This window comes from Penicillium samsonianum (assembly GCF_028829775.1).
Source record: "Penicillium samsonianum strain IBT 33392 chromosome Unknown utg000005l_segment0_segment0, whole genome shotgun sequence".
Classification (NCBI taxonomy): domain Eukaryota; kingdom Fungi; phylum Ascomycota; class Eurotiomycetes; order Eurotiales; family Aspergillaceae; genus Penicillium; species Penicillium samsonianum.
Window position 1 is genome coordinate 2,230,899 of NW_026643263.1, and position 20,665 is coordinate 2,251,563.

A 20,665-nucleotide genomic window follows, 5' to 3' on the forward strand; every position below is an offset into this window, starting at 1 on the left:
GAAACGAATTGACGGGAAAGAGGCCGCGCCTCCTGAGCCTGACTTGTAAGTCTGCGATCCTCTGCAATGGTCTGTCTTTCTTTCCTCAGCGTTCGAATGTAGGATGGTTCGAATTCTTCAGGAAAGAATCCAAGAGCTCGAACGAAATCAGCATGCAGTTAATGCAGCTGCTACGTCACCTTACACCGGCCAAAGCCATGAGGCGGCTTCAGTGGAGGCCACTAGCCACCGTGAAGCTGATGAACTGGCCACTAGGAAGGAACGAGGAACAAAAGTCAGTGCCATATTGGCTGCAGTCACGGGCGAACCTCAGTATGAAGGCTTTCAAGGACCTTCCTCCGCTGCAACATTCATGTCTAGTATTCGACAAGCTGTCGACGAGAATGCAAAATCCCCAGATTCATCATTTGTTGTCGGGCTTGCACCACAGACTCCGCCAAGCCCTAGCTCGTTCGTCTCAAACCAACAGACTGTGCCAAGAGATTACGTTCTGCCGCCCCGCAGAGTAGTTGATGGATTGTTGCAATCATACTGGATGCTTATACATCCTCTCTATCCAGTCCTGAACCGCAGCATCTTCAATAAATCATACGACGCACTCTGGGCAGGGAATTTACTTCCTATTGTTGCATCCCCGCTAATGAGAGTGGATGAAAGCACCCTTGTGTGTATTCTGAATCTTCTTTTGGCACGTAAGTGCCAATATTCCGATGAGATCGCTCTAGGTAAAGCATTTGCAACAGCACAAGTATTCTTCAATCGTGGCCGAAAGCTTTTCGACTTTGATGCAGTGGATTCGACCGACAATAGCCTACCTCATCTACAGATCATGCTTCTTATAGCCCAATATCTACAATGTACAGGAAGAGCATACAAGGCGTGGAATACCATCGCTATTGCGATACGCAGTTGCCATCAAATGGGCTTTCACCTGGCCGCAACATCAAGTGAAGAGCGCTTTCCGGACGTTGTCGAGAGAGAGCTTGTGAAACGAGTCTATCATTTTTGCCTCACGAGCGAACGGTAAGACCACTTTTTCCTGGCAGCATGGTGGCCGTTCAGCTGATTCATGAGTTAATAGAATGTTATGTATGACCCTGGGTCGACCTGTCATGGTGTCTATCTGTGAAAGTGACCCTGTTCCTCTGCCACTGGATGTAGACGATGAGAATCTCCATCTTTTCTCCAATCTCCAAAACCCCCAGGTTGACACAATCAACCATATCAATGAAGGAACAACACTGAACGAGCAACAACATATTCCACCATCAATGATGTCTTTCTTCATTGAATCGGCGAAGCTTTACCGCATTGTGCAGCAGATTCTGACATTACCATCGGTCGAGGAGGGTCAGAAGTCCGCTTGTGAAAGTGAACAGTACTTGAAGAATCTGCAAACGGTTTTGAAACTTGACAACGACCTTGTGGTGCTCCACGAACGCATTCCGTCTCATTTGCGACAGGTTTCTATGAGGAAACCAGGAAATGAAGCCAATGAAGAACGCCATATAATGTTTCATCGCCAGTCAGTTGTTCTTTTTCTCAGGCAGGTTCAGTCCAAGGTTGAATCTTTTGATGACACCACACTTCGTAAATATGACCTCCTTCTCTGACGACTTTATCCCTCATTCTCAGACATCTACAAGTTCGCATATATTTATTCCGGCCAATTCTAGTAAAATTCTGCTCTACCAGCGACCGTTTGCAAAGACCTTCGAATGACCCCTTAACTGAAACCCTGACATATCGAACAACATTGCAGTGCTCTTTCCTTTGTGTCAAAGCAGCTCGGGTTTTGATCAATGTGATATATGATAATTTCACAACTGGTCAGGGTTGGGGTGTGAAACCAAATTGGCTATATGGAGTCCTGCGTGAGTGTATACGTAGCTATACACTGGTTGTATATTCTATATGCAAATCAACTAACACAATTTGGACTTTAGATATCTACGTTTCTGCTACTGTACTTATTGCGGCACGTCTGCGGCCAGCCATCAGACCGATGGAGATATCAGAGTCGGATCTCGAAGTGTCCTGGGCCCGGGCACTAAATATCCTTGAAAATTTTCAAAATGACATTTTAGCGGCCCAGCGGAGTGTCGCCGCTTTGAAGAATCTATACGAGAAGCTGCCTCGAAGAATGCCGCACGCACCGGCAAACCTAGGTCGTGATGGAGACACCATGGCATACAATAATCAGGGCATTGGCTCTCAGCAAACATCATCGTTGAATGAACCCCGCCATTTCGACAATAGAATGACAAACCCCTTCTTGGTAACGGAAGGTACAGGCCCTTGTGAATATCAAGACTAGCAACTGGCAGATGAAGACAGAATGGCAAGTGTGCTTAATATGTCCTGGCTCGGCTTTATGCCTGAGCTACCTGAGACATTATTAGACCCTTATGGTACATTTATTTAACTTCTAGTTATTGATATAGTCCATCGACAACTATTTTGGCCTGGATATCTTGCGTAACTTACGGTTTCATCTCTGTTTTCTACCTCTATCTTGGTGATCCTGAGCAGAGCTAGAGTTCTCCTTCAACAACGCAATGTCGAAGGCGAGACTCCATTGGATGCTCTGCTTATAAATCTCGAGGACAGTAGGACGCCGCTTCAATGCATTGACCAAAGATGTTTCGGATCAGTTTGCTGGGTTCAGCAACACTGCTGTTGACTGCATAATTGGAGTTGTTCGACATTACAACAGCCATCATCCCTAGAGTGGATGAAACAGAAGAACGTTGGTTGAGGACTGGTATTTCACGGGTTTGGGGGAAATTTGGGATTCCAACTTCGTTCGCTCTATTACTGGTAATAATCTATTGGTAAACCGAAGTCACCTGACAACCTGACAACCTGATGAGCTCTGCTCTGGACCGGGATGCAAGGCAATATGTGCATGAGAAGTTCGATCTTAATGCGACGGTTGGGGATTAAGTACTACACAAGGTTGTATCATTTGGTTCGCATTAACTGTCTATCCTTTTTTTAAGGTGCTCTAAGAACTCTAATCTGGTATCTACTTGTTGAGACTACTAGCTAGGGGAAGAGAGAGAAGCGAAATCATCATCTATTCAATCTATCTAAAGCAAGTGATTTATACCCTGACAAACAAAAGCTGTCAAACAAAGGCAGGCTCAGTCTGCAAACAAAGGGAGGTATCAATGAGATAACCAGACAAAGGCATCAATGGGATGACCGACATTGTCTAACATTACTCAATAGTCTTCTGATGGGCCCATGCCCATAAAGTTATGCTTCCAGCAGAGCTCTTCACATGAGGTCTGCCGAGTTTCAAGCATTACTCTGCACCGATGTTGACAGCAAATTTGCTGTATTTGCGAATTCTCGGGCCATACACATAAAGCAGGTACGGAATTGTGGCCATGACTGTACTGATGGCCCCCAAGATGGTCAACGTGTAATGAACACCGATAGAACGGTAAATAGGCCCACCGGCAACCGTAATTCCGCCTGCCACCATATATCTGGTAAAAACAAGGAACCCCAATGCAGATGCCGAGTATACATCATAGGAATCTATGATATACATGTATGCGGAGATGAAAATGGTCGTGATCCCATACCCGAATAAGGCGGAGGCAATGATAGGAGACCAAATTGAGATGGACGGCTGAAGATAGAGAGAGCGCGAAGGTCAGCGACCGAAACAACAACGAACAAATCATGGGCACTTACATAGCTGGTCCAACCCATCCAGAACAAACTTATTGGCACCGCTGGAGCACCACCCAGCATTGCATACCACAGTCGCATTTCAGGAGCAATAGTAGAAGACTTCTTGTACTCTTTGGCAGTCCAAGAGTATACTACCGGAACCAGGCAGCTAACAAGAACAATTCCACATAGCATCCCCACCCAGATTATGCTCGTCATCTCCTGTGAAAGCCCATATGTATGACGAAAAACGTATGTATATCCCTCCAGAAAGGTGAAGAGGACAATATAAAGAACGGTAAGGTAGAGCGACATCAAGATGATAATCAACTCAGAGTAAACCAGCACAAATGGCCGATATACTGAGGTGAGCAGCCGCCGGCCCAAAGATTCATTTTTCATCTCCATCGGAGCTTTGTATCTCTCGTCCCCAGTTTCTTCGCGGAGAATCTTTGCTTTCCAATACAGAAGAAGAGGTCCGTATGTTTCTGGCTGCAACAGAAGAACAAGAAGAAGAATCGCGCCTCCCATAATAAGCATAATCCACTCAAGCCAACGCCATCCCAAATTATTAGGAATATAGCTGCCTATTATCTGCCCAGCCATTGGTCCCAAAAATGATGGAATAGCATAGGCTGGAAAAGCGTACGTCTTTTGTACTGGATTCCACAAATCAGCTACCGTACCACCAGCGCAGCTGAGTGGAGTAGAGCCAAAGAAACCAGCAAGAAAACGAAAGATAAGATGGCTGTGGAGGTTTGGAGCGAGTGCCGCGGCCATGATAAAAATGAGAAAAATGACCATAGTTATCAGGTAGACGGCGTTCCGGCCAAAAGTCTCGGAGAATGGACCTGAAAGGAGAGAACCGGCCCCAAAGCCGACCAGAAATAAACCTGTTGGCACGGTCAACTTATGCAAAAGTAAGATAATCATTTGAAAGTATGTACTTACCTGTTGCAAGAGATCCGACTACTTCGGATACGTTGAAGTCTTCACTGTATTGTGGGACGCCACAAGCATCAATGGAGGATGCGGCGGTTACTGAAAAAGCAAGTAAAGAGACCAGAAAGGTCATAAACAACTTCCGCGACACACTCTGGCTTGCAGGGTTCAAAGGATCATCGTGACTATCCCAGTCCACAATGATATGGGAATCGGCGGTGGGTTTTGCTTGAAGTGAGAATTGTTTCAGCGGAACTGAAACCGAAGCATTGTATAACTGACAGCTGAATAATTGAGTATGAGCATGTGTTGAAAAATATATTTGCAAAGCTTTGTTGAGCTATCACTTACCTCGAGGCGTGTGGTGATCCAAGTGTATATTTCTCGCAGCTGCATTTTTCTTTGATTTCCGCTAGTTGTTCACGAACAGCTTGTCTGATACGTTGATATTGAAAGAGAGATTCCATTGTGGTGAAGCTCTCGAAGATAGGCAGTGAATATCCTGAAAAAGAAACCGGGTAGGTTGCGATTATATAGCCACTGAAATTTCAACCATCACATTGAGCCCTAAAGTTACCGAATTTAAATGCTTATTCTTCAGTGCTAACAGTTGTAGATAGGGGAGCTCTGCTTAGAAATTTATTTTGTTCGCGCCTATAATTTATCAGCGAAATCCGAATTTGACTATCAGCGCATCGGATATAGGCGGGAACCCCCACATTTTTCTCCGATATACTTGAAGTCCGATCAGTCCTAGTTAGTCTCCACCGAATCGTATCGGACTTCCAGTTTATAAGCCACGGGGGGATTTCTAATTTCTATCAAAATAATGACCCACCTTCTACGACACCCAGGAAATATTTTGAAATGGAATGATAATATCTCATCTTCAATTTTGAGTCTGACATGTTGTATTTAGCTCATCCAGAGTTCCCGTTCGCATTCTTCCAACAATACAACCAAAAATTTAGACAATTGAACATGATACCCGGGAAAAGCACGGATACGTCACATCTGATATCTTGAGGTCAATCAAACATGACCATATACCATCCTCCATCACCGGTGCAGCTGGTATTTTAAATAAGAATCCTGGTCGGTGGTACGCAGCAAAGGGATGTAAAGGAACACTCATTCATGCACATCTTAATTTGCGATCAGTTGCACGTTGCTATTTAATGTTGTCTCTATCCATCGAAGAGCATTCGAACTAGAATAGGATTTCATTATTTTAACGACTGGCCAGCGTGGCGTAACAAGTTTGACACCCATTTGAAGAATCACCAGAGATGTCGTCCAATGTATATGAGACATCAAACTGCGGGAAGATTGCCAACACTATCCAAGTTCTGAACAAGTTAGTCTGGAGTCAAGAAATCACAAATTCCATATCTCACCCAGTTGAAAAGATCCGTCCCAAACCATTCCCGCATATCAGTCCAGTCTTCCACTGTGCTCTCGAACCGAGTTCCCGAATTCGGTAGTTGCTGGTTTTCTGCGCCGAACTGAGTTCTGGAAAAAGTCATTTAGCCGAACTTGCCATCACAATGAAGTATAACCTACTGTAATTGAAGAAGTATGCGATGGGCCTTCAAACATATTGCACTTCGACGAGAAAGGCCCTCCATTCGAAGGACGAGTTTGTTTAACTCCTCCCGGTACGAGTCTGACTCAAAAGACGATGGCATATCTAGAAGGCACGAATTGAGCGCCACAGCAGCGTGAAGTGCCTTTAAACTTGTAACACCTCCAAGCAACCAGAGATAGGGTCGAAGTAGTGGAACTTCATATATCTGACGATGGATGCCTATTAAGGCGGCACTGGAAGCTATACACCTCTCTCTGGATGTTGCAAGGAAGCATGATGACTGAGATTGGCGAAAAGGACGGTGTAGAAGAAGGTAAAGTTGATGTGCATAGGTTTGTAGAATGCACCAATAGGCGTAACTGGAATCCAATATATTTGGGGCACCATCCACCAAATATGTCGAGTCCCATCTCTGTTGCTCCTCGGCGATTGTTGCATCAAATTCCTTCAATCGCTCTACCCCAAGTCGTGACGGACTAGATATGTGGTGGCAGATCTGAGTGGAGATCCGGAAAAGCCGAACTTTGAACATCATCACAGACATCTGCGTGGGCGCACTAGATGGCCGCGAGATCCCCTCTTGCGTGATATCAGCATCATTGACATCTGCAGGCATTGTGGTTTTTATATCAAGAAGGAATGACATGTCGATATCCCGAAAGAGAATGGCTTGGTAGGTATGAAGCGTCAATATACCAGCCCAGCAGCGTCGGCGTCTCTCAGTCTCGAGATGGTTAAGCCCCTGGGAGTCAACATTGCACCGTAGGGCTATGCCGATGTTTAACGCCATACCCAACAAAGCCCACCCTTGATCGACAGACTCATTGTGAGACAGGTTATATATCATCATCAGCAAAGCCTCAAATGTGCTGAGTTTATGTCGGATAAAGAATTGATCTTGTAAAAGACAAACCATCGCAGTTTGCTGAAGGCGACGGGACAAATTCACAGCCCCTTGCTCCTTGGAATAAGACCCTTTTGGCCATATATCCACCAGTCTAGGATCACTTGGCTCCATACTGTTCAATGTCAAAGAACACATTGAAAAAAGTAAAGCCAGCCAAGAGAGATCAACTTCATAGGGCTGTTGCATGAAGGCAACATACTGCTTCTGGAATGTTGGGCCATGGAGAATGGGGAACAGAGCAGAGATGTGATTGAAAAAATGAGAAACCAGACAGTCGCAGCTGGTTCTTGAGGGTAAAATTTTAATAATATCTTGAAGCGAGATACTCGGGGCAATTGAAAAGGGAGACAAAGTGTCAGTTGCTGCGACAGGATCATGTTCCGGAAATGGCCGTTGAAGAACTGCTTCCCAGCGGCAATACTGGGAATCTTGAATTTCGTCAGGTCCCGACCGCTCAGCTCGATCATTCAAACAACTAGCAACAGGTTGCCCCTGTGGGACTAAGGGAGCGGCGGGCGTATTCCTGTGTGGCACATTTGACGACGAGGGATTGGATGTTGTTGGATGAACATTGATGGATGTAGTCACGACACTAGGGGTGGTCAAGAACGAGCATGACAGCTCGCAGCCTCGCCGCGTACAAGCACCACAAGGCTGTTGACGATCACACTTTAATTTGGAGCATCGGCAATGCTCGCAACTAAGGACTTTTCGCTTTCGGCGATGAGATCTAGGGCTTTGCGCTTGACCCGGCTCGCCGTGGGTTGAGGAGCTTTGACTCATTGTATTGCCGAAGTTACCTCGTACCCGGAGTTGTAAGTCCGGTACGCATCGTTGTAAAATGGATAAAAACAACAAGGGTGGTGTTGTTCGGAGAAATCAACGGTGACATGTGACGAATATCGGAGTTGAGGCGGTTCGGAGAAAACGGCCCACAATTTTCCGAGCATCTCCGATGCTTGGGTAAGCTTTCGGGGCTTCGGGGCTTCGGTGCTTCGGAGTTCATCGGATTTATTCATCGGAGTTTGCCTGACTCTTGTCATAGGCGCCTCTTCGTCCAGTGGTATATCTTCTTGGCAATTCTTGTGCTTATTGAAGATGTAAACACCCACACATTGAATAACCCACTCTATGCAGAGCGCGCACCCTTCCCACACGAGGTATATTGCCTTGATGTATGGATGCGGGTTAATTTAATACTATATGTTTGAGTCTACAGGGTAGAGAAGAGCATGAGAATGCACAATATGATGATATTGTAAGTGGTAAGTACTGTCTAGAAGAAGAGGAGGAAAGTAGGAAGCTAGACTACCTGTACTATGGAGAGTCATGTGACATGAGAGATATTCAAACACTATAAATTACCGTTTTCCAGGCCAGTCTACCCTGCCTTGGGTATTCTATTCTGGAAGAGAGTATCAAGTGTCAGAGACCTCGTTGCAAGGTAAAAATTGGATTCGTGACATCCCATACAAAAGGCACTAAGATCAGTCTATTGATTGCGATACCCTGAATTGATCTCACAAGAAAGAACATGTATGCATTCATAAACGAAAAAGCGGACGGTGTGAGAGAGAGAGCGAAAGGTCTATATGTCCTGGTGCTATCACATGGATGCCTCAGCCCTGGAGGTTCCTCTCTGCAATTAGTGATCGTTTCGTTCGAAAATGCCTATCATTATATCAACCTTATATCTCTCTGAAATATATGACTATCCATCCTGATGTGCATATAAAACCGGTGTACTTTGCCTTTCATTAAGCTCCCGGCGTACTTCTTCCAACTCACAACCTCCACTGCCAGCAGAGGAACGACCTACATCCATCAATATATCAGGCAACTCAAAACAGGGGAACCCTCTCGAGAAAAAGCTTAGGCAGGGTTAGATTGAGGCTGATACAGAATCACCTGATGATGATAATCAACATATCGCAGGCAATGGCAATGACTGTTCATTCACTAACGAAGCAGGCTTTTTTTCTGCTAAGACTCATCCGGCGAGCCTGAACCCTGATCACCCTTTGGGCTCTTCTGGTCAATGGGATCTTTTTTCTCACTTTTGACGCTGTGAGTTGCTTGCAGGCTCCACACTTGAAAAACAGTGAAATCTATATTGACCTTTGTAGACCCTCCGCATATTTGTTGAGTCTACATTCCACTAGTCCCCAGTGGGAGCTTGGTTGATTTTCCTTCCAAGTGCTTTTACATCACTGATGCGACATTATTTTGGTATGTCTGTTAGCCACCACACGGTGTGCAAATGCTAACCTATATAGGATCTATCTGTAATTATTATAATCCACGGGCTATGGCATTTACCGGATTTATCCTTCTTTGTCCTACCCTGATCTGTATCTCCTTTGTCAGACATAATCCTTGGCCTCACATTGCTACCCTAATTCCTCATTTATGTTTGACCAGTCTGTTCATAAATGTGAGTCTTGCTGCTTTGCATGTGAGGTCCCAGGCTGTCCTGGACGGGCATGAAGCATGAAAGGCCAGGAATCACGGGCCCCAAAGGTGCCACAGCACAGTCATTTAGCCTGCAGACGATGGCCCAATTTATTGGATTGGTTTTCAGTCCTCTGTGGGGTGGGTTTATTCAGTACCATTACGGATGGAAGACTATCATGATGCTAAAGGTGATCTTGGTGGAGAGAACGAACCACTTTTAGATAATAGTGAACCTGGTGTCGAGAGTGCTATAGAACCAGCGGATGAAAATGAAGTAACAAGGCAAAATGGGCCACTCATTCTAACCCTATCTTAAATTTTTACCTATCAGAGATCGCTTATTGGCATAAATATATTTGTCATTCTAGCTCTTTTCGCGTCGATCGTCGCATTTTTTTCCTGCGCCTAATGCGCCATATAAATGGGTATCTTGTACGGAGTATACCCTACTAATTTACTACCGTACATGTACGTACGGAGTAGCCGTAGGACACTTGGCGAGACTGAAATAGCCCAAGTCCCCCTTATGTGCCATTCATTATTATACTTGCAAAATGATCTTTGATTCATTACTACCCCTTCCATCGCTGCCTCAGGCCGATGTCTTTTCTTACATCTTTCACCATGGACGGCGAGATTATCCCAAAGACCGCATTCTATATCGAGTGGACGGGACTGAGGAGACGTTGACGTTGGGCCAATTGGAGCAGCAAAGCCTGCAATTAGCTCGCAGCTTGAAAACCGAATATCAAATCCAACCTCAGGATGTGGTGGCGATATTTTCGCATGATATAGTATGACTATCTAACACGGAAACAATTGCATTATTCTAACAATATGTCAAGATCCAATATCCTATCGCATACTTTGGCTGTGTCGCTGCGGGAGCCACAGTGGCCCTGATTCCCGTCCAGAAACAGCAAAATGAGACGGACATTTTCTCGCATCTCAAACTGGTCAATGCGAAGTTGATTCTGACCGACCAAAAGCTTCTTTCCCTAACGGAGAAGGCATTGAGCCAGTATCGCGAGATTCCGGTGCTCACTTTGGATCGCGGATCCGGATCAACCCCGAATTTGGAAGACATCCTAACGGAATCGAGATGTCGCGATGATAGCCACTTCGTCCCCATTTTCGAATTGACTACTAATGCTCAGGCGGAAGAACACACGGGATTTATCAATCGTACCAGCGGTTCTACCGGCAGTATGAAGTCCGTTCTGGTCAGCCATGCCCATTTCATCGCAACGATGGAAGCCACTCGCCTCACGGTTCCATCCACCACCAGCCCGGACGAAGATGTCTGGATCTCCCCCTGTCGTTGGGCTTCTTCATCAACGCCAAATTGCATATGGGCCTCAATATCCTACTGGGAATTCCTGTGGTGTTGATGCGCGAATCTCTCGAATCATCCAATATCGATGTTATCCCGCGTCACCGGATCACGTTTCTCTTTGTTGCGCCCCCGTTGGCTGCGAAGCTTGCGTACGACCGTAGCGACACAGACCTGAGCAGCATGAAATGGATCCTCAGTGCGGGCAGCCCCATCAGTGATGGTGTCCGTGATGCCCTGTCCTCCCGCTTTGACGGACTGCCATTGACGATGGAATGGGCCTCAGCGGAAACGATGCTCCTCACCATCCAGACCGAAGACGAATCTTCCCGTCGGCCTGGATCGAGTGGAACGCTGGTCAATGGCATGCAGGCCATGGTCATTAACACGGAAACCGGCTCTCCTTGTGGGGTGCGCGATCACGGAGAACTCTACGTGCGCAATCGGTTGGCACGATTCAGAGGATACAAGGATAACGAGTTGGCCAATCGTGCCTTCACCTCGGACGGATGGTTCCAGACAGGCGATTACGGGTATATAGATGAAGACAGAAACGTGTACATTGTCGACCGCCTCAAGGAGCTGATCAAGGTCGGTGAGGGCTACGGATCGCATGTTTCGGCCGCTGAGCTGGAGGGGATCATCTTCGGCCACCCTGCTGTGGGCAGTGTTGTTGTGGTGGGATGCCGGGATGAGGCCGCCCAATTGGACCGACCGACTGCATTTGTTGTTATGAAGCCGGAATTCCGTGAAAAGCCAGAAGAGGCAAAAGGCGACATCGAGCGATATGCAGGCGAGCGACTGACTGGCTTGCAAAGTTTGTCCGGAGGCGTCCACTGTATCGATCAGATTCCGGTGACGGGATTCAAGATCAACCGGAGAGCTTTAAGGAGCATGGCCTAGACTGATGCTAGCTATTGAGGTGTGTGGCTGCCTAAGACCTGCATCCTCCAACTAGATAGTAGATATATCTCTTTCTCAAATATGATCTATCGAAGATCTTCTCTGCCATCAGATTCGCGATTTGAAATTGTAAATCATTTCTTATTCCATCTATAGTACCTTTGCATAGCTTATATGATACCTTAAATGTTTAACTTACAGTATGTCATTCCAATTTCAATATGATATGTAATACCTAGGTACCCTCGTAACTCACCGGCGCAAACAAGGTTGTACCTTATTCGTGCCGTCCTGCCATCGATCCACGGTTCCACCATCCATTTCCAAGATTAGTTGAACTGTATAGTTCGCATGCGGACAAGGGATGTACATTAATGCAATCTACATCGAACATATGTATACTCATCCCAGCCACTTCCCGAGGTCCGCTAATTACTTCACATAAAATGAGACGTAAAAGATATAATACTTGCCCCGTTTGTTATCGCCCAATATAAATCTATAGATAGTGTTTCTATGAGGCCACTGAACGCGTGATCGATCGACATAATTGCGGTAGAGCTGAAGGTACTCCGTACATAACTTGCCATATCCTGAAATGAACCTATGCATCTCCACCTTGCGCTATTGATCCACATCAAAATAAGATTCTGCAGGTTAGTATTAGTATTCGCTGGCCAGTGTCGAAGAATTACGTCGAACAAACCCGAACTTATTTGATTTTCTTTTTTAATTTTTAGCTGCCCGAACACCACTTCTCAGATGTCTCGGTGTTAATATTAACGATCAAAGTATTTTCTTACCCGCGACGTGAATCATTCCCCCAATTCCCGATTCAACACAACCACTTGCTTCAATAGTATGTTCATATGTCCGCCGCCTTCATCTACTCTCAATAATGTGTCTGACATATATCACAGTGGATGCCCCCGAAATCAAAACTTCCGCCATTGAATGGCTTCAGCAATACCACGCAGCCGGTGATGCCCTCAATCCCGATATCTCCGTTCCCAAATTCTACACTCCAGATTGCGTGATGCGCTTTCCAGGACAACCTCCCTTGCAGGGTCATGACGCCATCAAGGGTTTCTTCAAAAAGCAATTCTCTCTTCTTGATAGCATGACACATACAATTGGTCATGTAGATGTGTTGCCGGATCGGATTTACCAGGAGGCCAAGATTGAATATGTAGTCAAGGGGGATCCGGAGCAGAAAGTGATTAAGATTGATGGTCTTGCAGTTTTTGGTAGACGGGTGGGGGAAGACCAGATGAGTTTCTTCACTGTCTATCTCGATCCACGCCCGTTGTTAGAGAGGAAGCAGACGGTTGCTGCGATGGGCAATTAGATTTGTAAATAAGTACTCCGTCTTTGTTCTTGATCTATCATGGCCACTGGCGGGATATGGACCTCGACCGGTTGAAGAAACAATAGAAATAGTACTCCGTAAACCCACACCACTTACGAGGTACTACTCAATAAAACAATCTGGTTGGCCAGTTCAAATGGTTGTCCTAACCTCATAAGGAATTGGATCACTGACTGAGCTAATAATGTTTTGGCTGATTTGGAATCACAGGATAGACATCACTTATTCTCATTGTGTTTAGCTGTGCCAGTCGGGGACTGTCCTAGGAAGATGAATATGTCGCAAGAAAACGCAGAAGATGCTCGATTTATTGAAATCTTGGCCCCTCTTCCCTATGCCGAGTTGAAGAAGCTTTATTACGCAGACGAGCCCTGAGTTGAGTTCAAACTAGTCCAAGATGCACCAGACCATTTCATCTTAATATTTAGGCTGCTACATGCCCAGTACGATGCGACCGGTCTCCGGAAGCTTGTATCTGATCTGTGGGCCGAATACGATAACCAAGACGTTTGCATTTGTTAGGGCTACTGGCAAAGGACTATTGCGGAGAGAGAAGAAGAGGAATCATGATTTATTCAGTATATCAAAATCAGGGTATCTATACCCTGACTAACAAAGAAACGCCAAACCAGGATCAGTGGTATTCTTTCAAAACTAAAACAAAAGTGTAAAAACACGGTTTGGTCAGCTGCGCTGCCAGAAGAGTACACAATTCTTCAATCTTCCTGCTGAGGCTATCGTGTGGCTGCTTGTGTTTCCTACTAGCACGACAGCCGTGTTTGCGATCGAGGCATCCAACTCCATTCTCAAGGAAAATGAGGTGAACCCACTTCTGGATCGATTCTGTGAGGTCTTGGTGGAGCTTTGCAGCAAGCAGAAGGAATGATATAGTTACCAACGCTGCATGCTTCCAAGAAGCCTTGGAAATTGCAAACCGGGCAGTGTTATGATCCGACCCAAGAGGCTTAGATTTTGAAGCTTGAGGAAAAGGGGGAATTGTGCAAGATTTGTTCTTCCTATCTCAGAGTTATTATATTTTGTCATCCATCTTAATATATTTTAGCTCAGTGTGTATTTTATTAGTTCATGGCCATGGAGATATATATCCTACCCATACTAGGAATCCTATTGACTCACCACTTATAGGGGACGAATAATCACGTGACATGACTGAACATGACTGTTCTCAGATGTACACAGCTTGAGTGGCCCTCATAAAAGCGGCGGGAGCTCATATGGAAATAGTGCTTTCTGTAGCTGTCCGAATTGCTTAACTCATGGCCAATGAGTCGCCTCTTTTATTTATAGTCATTAATCAGCTGGATTATGTCCGTGGACATGAAATCCTCAGTACGCATGATATGCTCCTTGGACATGAGCCGCCATCAAAGGCATCGAATCGATATCAATACCCGATAGGGCTCCGTGAACTGAACATACACAGATACGCCTTTAACCTATGGAATTAGGAGATTCATGTCGGGTATTGATTCATAATTTGAATGGTGATCTGACGAAGCATCTACAAGAAGAAATGCCAGCCGATATTTTAAGACTTCGCAAGATCAAAGCCCGAAAAAGAAATCCCCTAAGAACCAAGAAAACAAAGAAAAACGCCAACCACTCTTGAATTTGTGAGGCCTTGAAACTGCGATTTCATCTCTTCCACATATCACATTTAACCCCGGCCGCGCTGGCCACGGGCACGCTGCACCGTAGCCTTACCACGCGCCAAACCGACACCGCGCCCGCGCTGGCCTCGTGTACGGAACATGGGAGCATTCCTGAAAAGCAGAATGTAGTTAGTAAAGGTGAAATTGGAGATGTGCAGTTCGCGAAATTGCGATCCAGAAGCTGGATATTTGGGTTCAACGTACCGGAGCATGTCAGGCACGATGAAGAATCGCACGTGGCTGCCGCGAATGTAGACCTGGTCGAGATGGGAGACACGACCATCGCGAGCGGTGACGGTGATGTCCTTGAGCTGAACGTTCATGTTGTCCTCGGCTGTGGGAAATGCATGTTAGTTTCGAATCGCGCAAAAGACACTCCCCGAAGCTTGTTTATAGACCGCCTCTCTAAATAGAGAGCAGACGCCCAAAAGCTCGAGTAGAGATGAGCCACGTACCTTCCAAAAGCTTCCCCCGGTAGACGACTCCGGATGTGATCTCAATCGTCACGACATGGCCCTATTGAAAAACGATATTAGCCTCTCTGCCTTGCGCTATCCACAGTGATCTCCATTTTCGCGATATCACGCATGCATCCTGCTTTTCCATCCAACAATCGGAATAGCAATATCAAGGAATGTAACGGACCTGCGCTTCGTTGAGGAGCTTGATCGGGATGCCGATCGTGGAGGTGAGCTTGCCCATTTTGATTGTGTGACGGCGAACGAGGATAGAAAACGGTTGAACGAAGTCGAAAAGAAACACTGGCAGCTTCCCTCGCACAAAGAAAGGGACAAATCAAGACAATGGGTAGTCGTGGGGAGATGGTGGGACAGTGATGAGGTCGGAGTAGGTGGAGGTTAAGAGAAAGGCGAGTTTTGCGGCTAAGCTCGTCCTCTCCGCTTTGGGCTCTCTCTCAATCCCGAACAACAACTCCAACCTCCAAAAAGCACAAAACTCCCACATAATGCGCCTCCAGTAGCCCCCTCTACTCTCAAAACTCTACATCAAAATCCCAAACCAACCATAATGGCCGGCTCACCCAATTCCAACCTACGCGGCTTCAACCACGCCGTCCAAACCCTCCTCAAACAACCAACACAATTCCTCCCACACCTCACAATCCCAACCTTCACCCACCTCCCCGAGAACCTAGGACCACACCTGATCAACGTAAAGAAAGGTCTCCAAACACAAATACCAACACCCGAAAAACCCCCGCACACACCCACAATCCGCGCCCTAGTCCTCGATAAAGACAATACGCTCTGCGCGGCGAAAACAACATCCTTCCCCCCACAGATCCTCGCCAAACTCTCCTCCCTTCGCACCTCGCCAACCCCCCCCTTCAACCAAACCACGAATCCGGACTCAATCCTCATCGTCTCGAACCGCGCCGGCAGCCACCCGCGCTTCGATAGTGAAGTCTCCGAGCTGGAAGCGCAGCTTGCGCATCTGCGCATTCCTGTCTTCCGCCTACCGGCGGGCGCGGAAAAGAAGCCGTTCTGCGGTGAGGAGGTTGTGCAGTGGTTTCGGGAGAGGGGGGTTGTTGATTCTCCGCATGAGATTGCTGTTGTTGGGGACCGGCTTGGGACTGATGTGCTTATGGCTGGGATGATGGGGTCGTGGAGTGTTTGGTGCAAGGAAGGGGTGTTTGATGTTGGGATGGAGGGGAAGCCGGAGCGGAATGTTTTGGAGAAAATGGAGGTTTGGATTGAATGGTTCCTTAGGGAGAAGGGAGGGTATGCGGCACCTTTGCCGATGGGGTGGGAGAAGCAGAAACAGTCGTGAGGCATGCGATGCTTGGTTCATATAAGATGTTTGAGATACCCTTGTATAATAGTATGTACTAGTAGGATATATATAGTCTACCATTGAACAGTATAGTGAGACTGAAGTACGGCTACAATCTACACGGAGTTGTATGCGATACATAATGAATTGATTCAGAGCCTAGCGTCGATCCCCCACACTCGTATACCGCCAGCCCAGAGCTGTCCTACTTGTATGGTCTCGGGCAGAAGATATCACAACTCTGCGCAGCCCAGAGGATCGGTGTTGGTTGGATGTCAGACCCAAACAGGTGTCGACAGAACAAGCTTATCTGCAAAAAATTCGACTCCAGACCCATGATAGGGAAACGGACGATCGTAACCACAGCGGGAGTGCAGGGCAGAGACAAGTCTAGCACCAGCCTCGAAGACACACAAAAGAGAACAAAAAAGAAAATGGAGGGGAATGGAGTCGCAGTCCAAAGTCGGTCTGTTTGGCATAACCACGTAAAAGAGAAATGTAAATGTAAAATAGAAAATGGAAAAAAGTGAGAACAAAGGTTGAGAAAAAAAATCCCGGTCATAAATCAGAAGAAAATGAAGAAATGGTCAATTGACCGGGAGAAAAGAAGAAGGGAAAAAAAATGTCCTGGATTCAACCGGGACAGCCGGGAAAACAGAAACAAAAAGAACAAAAATCGCTTCAGGACCGGCCCCAGAATAGAAAGGGTATAATCAATACAACAAGACACAAGGGTATGTCACGCAAGAAACACATCAAAAGGTAAAATCGCTCCACTAGCCATCGCCAGCGAGACGAGAATCGTCCAAAAAGAGCCGAGGGGATGGGTTTTGCAAAACACCGAAACCCAACACCTAGTCATGGCTCTTGACATTGAACAATTAAGAAATTCCCCCGAGGTAAAACAAAACCCATCGAGAAGCATAAGCGCCGCATGCACAGAAAAGGCCGTGAAACATCAAGAGACAAAGGAGAAACACAAACTCAAAACCCCCGGTGGCACGCACTCATGACCCAGTTGGCATACCCTGCGAGTTGATCTCATCCAGGTTAGCCATACCGTGGGAGTAATCACCCATTCCGGGCGAAGGGTGAGCAGAGAGGCCGTGCATGGGCAGTTCGAAGCTAGGGCTTTCGTGTGAAACGCCATAGTTGACGTGATGCTTCGAGTACATATCGTTCATCGAGAGACCGTCATCAAAGCCGGTCTGCTGGTCGTGCGAGAAGCCATACATATCGGATGAGCCGTGCGACATGTTGGACAGTGGCGGCGAGTGGTTTGCAATCAGCGGGTCTGCAGGGCTCATGCTGGAGTAAGGAGAGGGTGCGTGAGAGCCCATTGCTGAGGCATCGGTTGATCCTCCCGAGACGAAGGGCACGTTGAATTGAGGCGCCATGCTGGCGACTGGCGTGGACTCGCCTTGACCGGCATTGCTGTACATGGGACTGGCGAAGTCGGGAGGCGATCCGGTGGTCGTCGCGGACATAGGGTTGGTACGGAAATCCAGTCCATATCCTTGGGTGTCGATGCGAAGGTCGGTGGGGAGATGGTGCACTGACTGTGGAACGGGTGCGTAGATGCCTGCCTCGGTGTGGTTGAATGGGGGTGGAGGGGGTGGCACGTGGAAGGAAGACATGGGACTCTGGAACGAGGAGATGTCAACTGCAACAGGTACTGAACGGCTTCGTTGGCGCTTGTGGCCACGAGCAGCTGGCATGTTGAAGCCCAAGTGGTTGCTGTCCTGGTACAGGTTCATGTAAGTGGGAGCGGCGAACTGGTTAGGCTGAGATGCAGGACGCTGGATGAACGGCGGAGACATCGCAGCTGGCACGGCAAAGCTGCTGTTATTATAAGCCAGGCGGTTCTGGAAGGACTCCAACGACACAAGCTTGGCAAGCTGAACGCTCAAGACCTTGGGATGGCCTCCCAGGTGGTGAACCATGATCTGACTAGCTTGCTGCTCCTCGGTGAAATCACCGCACTGGTAGAACCCTCCAGAGTTGGATGAGTCCATGTAAAAGTGCGGCGGGCGGTTCAGTTCCACGACAAGACCACCTGGTCGAGGTGGTTCGCCATTCGGTCCCGGGCTCGGATCACCGGTTTCCAAGGTGATGTTCTTGATATAGGCGAACGGGTACTCGATCTTATAGCCGGCAGCATCGTTGTTGATATAGTAAGTCATGCATGCCTTATCGGGGGAATAGAAAACGACCAAGTCCATGGCGTTTTGTCCGATGCGCCGCCAGCTGCCGACAGTCAAGGAGCGACAAGTGAAGTGAGAGATCACTAGAAATACCAATTAGTTTAACGGACGATGGAGCAGAGGGAGTTATCAACGTACCAACTTTGCCAGAAGGGTTAGTCTCGTTTGCGTACATGCTAGGCGGGCCATATGCGCCAGTACGTCCGAATGGGTCTCTTGCGCCAGCCTTGTTAGGGTCAAACTGCATCGCGAGATAGTGTCGCATGGATTCTGGGAGAGAATCGCATCCTTCGCCAGTCTCAATGCTCTTTTTCGCCAGCATCTTGATTTTAGCGCGACTATATTGAGTCAGTAAAGAAAAAAAAAAATAGAAACACAATCCCGAATAGAACCTACCGGTTTTGGAACCAGATTTGAACAGATCGCTCCGTCATATTAATGTCCGAAGCAATACGTTCCCTGGTAGCCGCAGTGGGTGTTGGGTTCTTGTTGAATTCGATCTCCAGAAGGACAAGCTGATCCTGAGTTGCGCGTTGACGTTTGTTGTTTTTCTGCTGTTGAGTAAGAGTGCTTTTGCGAGGAGGTCGGCGCGCAGCACTAGAATGGGCCGTGGTAGCACTCGAGGTCGACGGAGAGGGCGTGGAAGCTGGAGGCGAGGATGACGATGCCGTGGGCGCAATTGCGCCGGTTGGCGGGTAATGCATTTCTGTCAACAAAGACATAATGTAACGTGGTACAGTAGTAAATATATCGCACGTAATCGGAATTGTGTTCAAGGTGTCCAATATGGTTTTTTTTGGTTGAGTATATAGTTTTTGTTCGGAAAGAAAAGGTATGTGTGACGATCCGGCCGACAAATAATGGGATATGGGTGTGATTGTGGTGCGGAGACGGAGTGGAGTGTTGGAAATGTTCTCTCGAAGCAGCCGCAGGCGCGAGAGGGTCAAGTTGAAGATGTAAATGAATGGAAGTCTAGCGTAGGGATCGAATCGCGTTCGAGGGTGTCCACGTCAGAGACTGGGGGGTTGGGTTGAAAGGGCGCGTCGCAGAGGCGTCCAAAAAAAAAAAGAGGGGATAAATAAAAAGGCTGGCCTAAGCAGCTGGGAACGAATGGCAGGGGAATAATTTCTCCCTATATCGACAAGAATCAATGAAGAATCAATGAAGATGTTTCGGCAAATGCTCAAATGCCCGGGTTGAATCGATCAACGGGGCGGGAACGGGAGGGGGCAAACCGTTCTCGAGGAAGTGAATGAATTGGGCAGAAATGAGTGATATAATGTCGCCGTGAAAGAATGAAACGGACGCAAAAAGAAAAGAAAAGAATGGAGGGAATGAGAAACACAAAAAGCGCAGGGCAGAAGAAAGCGGATCAGGAGATGGGAGATGCTGACTACACAGCCGGTTGATGAACAACACACCAGGGCCTTTCTGGACTATTGGTACCTCGTGGGGGCCCCATTGTTTTTTCTTGGTCAGGGCCTCGATTTCTCGGTCTTTTTTTAGTTCTTTTACGTTTTTCTCTGTTTTTTCTTTTTTTTTCTTTTCTATAGGTTTGAACCAAAAAAAATCCAATGTTTTTCTATCTGGGTCCAGTGTATTGAGTGCGTAGGAAGTGGAGGGAAAACTGGTTTTGGCCCCTGCGTTGACCTGCATGAGCCCAAGCAGCATCACGGAGGCCTGGAGCAATAAGGGCGCAGACTGAACCTCCATTGTTTTGGAGAGGGGTACGAGTGCTACTCCCCTTACTGGGCATCTATGTCATCCTTGTCCAACTGCATCGGTGTGACTCTCAGGGGCAAGTCAAATTCAAT

At 47.1% G+C, this 20,665-nt stretch overlaps 8 protein-coding genes across 8 annotated transcripts; 4 read left to right on the plus strand and 4 right to left on the minus strand.

Annotated features, from left to right (window-relative positions):
- Positions 1 to 103: 103 nt before the first annotated feature.
- N7471_009744 (fungal specific transcription factor domain-containing protein) lies at positions 104 to 1,613 on the plus strand (the record flags this gene model as incomplete). Its single annotated transcript, XM_057282463.1, has 2 exons — positions 104 to 1,023; positions 1,082 to 1,613. 2 exons carry the CDS (start codon positions 104 to 106, stop codon positions 1,611 to 1,613), a joined length of 1,452 nt encoding a protein of 483 aa, XP_057133346.1.
- A 1,697-nt stretch (positions 1,614 to 3,310) lies between these two features.
- Positions 3,311 to 5,096, minus strand: N7471_009745 (MFS transporter; the record flags this gene model as incomplete). Its single annotated transcript, XM_057282464.1, has 4 exons — positions 3,311 to 3,643; positions 3,709 to 4,580; positions 4,639 to 4,913; positions 4,981 to 5,096. 4 exons carry the CDS (start codon positions 5,094 to 5,096, stop codon positions 3,311 to 3,313), a joined length of 1,596 nt encoding a protein of 531 aa, XP_057133347.1.
- Positions 5,097 to 5,619: 523 nt separating this feature from the next.
- Positions 5,620 to 7,907, minus strand: N7471_009746 (uncharacterized protein; the record flags this gene model as incomplete). Its single annotated transcript, XM_057282465.1, has 3 exons — positions 5,620 to 5,978; positions 6,027 to 6,141; positions 6,193 to 7,907. The coding sequence occupies 3 exons, from the start codon at positions 7,905 to 7,907 to the stop codon at positions 5,943 to 5,945; spliced, it is 1,866 nt and encodes a 621-aa protein (XP_057133348.1). The 3' UTR covers positions 5,620 to 5,942.
- A 2,225-nt stretch (positions 7,908 to 10,132) lies between these two features.
- On the plus strand, positions 10,133 to 11,814 carry N7471_009747 (AMP-binding enzyme domain protein; the record flags this gene model as incomplete). Its single annotated transcript, XM_057282466.1, has 3 exons — positions 10,133 to 10,372; positions 10,424 to 10,801; positions 10,867 to 11,814. The coding sequence occupies 3 exons, from the start codon at positions 10,133 to 10,135 to the stop codon at positions 11,812 to 11,814; spliced, it is 1,566 nt and encodes a 521-aa protein (XP_057133349.1).
- Positions 11,815 to 12,712: 898 nt separating this feature from the next.
- On the plus strand, positions 12,713 to 13,162 carry N7471_009748 (nuclear transport factor 2 family protein; the record flags this gene model as incomplete). Its single annotated transcript, XM_057282467.1, has 1 exon — positions 12,713 to 13,162. One exon carries the CDS (start codon positions 12,713 to 12,715, stop codon positions 13,160 to 13,162), a length of 450 nt encoding a protein of 149 aa, XP_057133350.1.
- A 1,699-nt stretch (positions 13,163 to 14,861) lies between these two features.
- On the minus strand, positions 14,862 to 15,558 carry N7471_009749 (putative small nuclear ribonucleoprotein SmD3; the record flags this gene model as incomplete). The annotated part of the gene is made up of 4 exons (XM_057282468.1): positions 14,862 to 14,967; positions 15,061 to 15,190; positions 15,312 to 15,372; positions 15,502 to 15,558. 4 exons carry the CDS (start codon positions 15,556 to 15,558, stop codon positions 14,862 to 14,864), a joined length of 354 nt encoding a protein of 117 aa, XP_057133351.1.
- A 324-nt stretch (positions 15,559 to 15,882) lies between these two features.
- On the plus strand, positions 15,883 to 16,644 carry N7471_009750 (phosphatidylglycerophosphatase; the record flags this gene model as incomplete). Its single annotated transcript, XM_057282469.1, has 1 exon — positions 15,883 to 16,644. The coding sequence occupies one exon, from the start codon at positions 15,883 to 15,885 to the stop codon at positions 16,642 to 16,644; it is 762 nt and encodes a 253-aa protein (XP_057133352.1).
- Positions 16,645 to 16,773: 129 nt separating this feature from the next.
- Positions 16,774 to 20,191, minus strand: N7471_009751 (homeobox domain-containing protein). The gene is made up of 3 exons (XM_057282470.1): positions 19,248 to 20,191; positions 18,990 to 19,189; positions 16,774 to 18,934 (listed from the first exon to the last, which is right to left on the minus strand). Exons 1-3 carry the CDS (start codon positions 19,571 to 19,573, stop codon positions 17,655 to 17,657), a joined length of 1,806 nt encoding a protein of 601 aa, XP_057133353.1. The 5' UTR covers positions 19,574 to 20,191; the 3' UTR covers positions 16,774 to 17,654.
- Positions 20,192 to 20,665: the final 474 nt, after the last annotated feature.

Coding starts and splice junctions, on each gene's coding strand:
- N7471_009751 (XM_057282470.1), bottom strand. CDS start 19,573: ATGTCTTTGTTGACAGAAATGCATTACCCGCCAACCGGCGCAATTGCG. Junction 19,190..19,247: donor CAAATCTGGTTCCAAAACCG/GTAGGTTCTATT, acceptor GACTCAATATAG/TCGCGCTAAAATCAAGATGC. Junction 18,935..18,989: donor TAACCCTTCTGGCAAAGTTG/GTACGTTGATAA, acceptor TGGTATTTCTAG/TGATCTCTCACTTCACTTGT.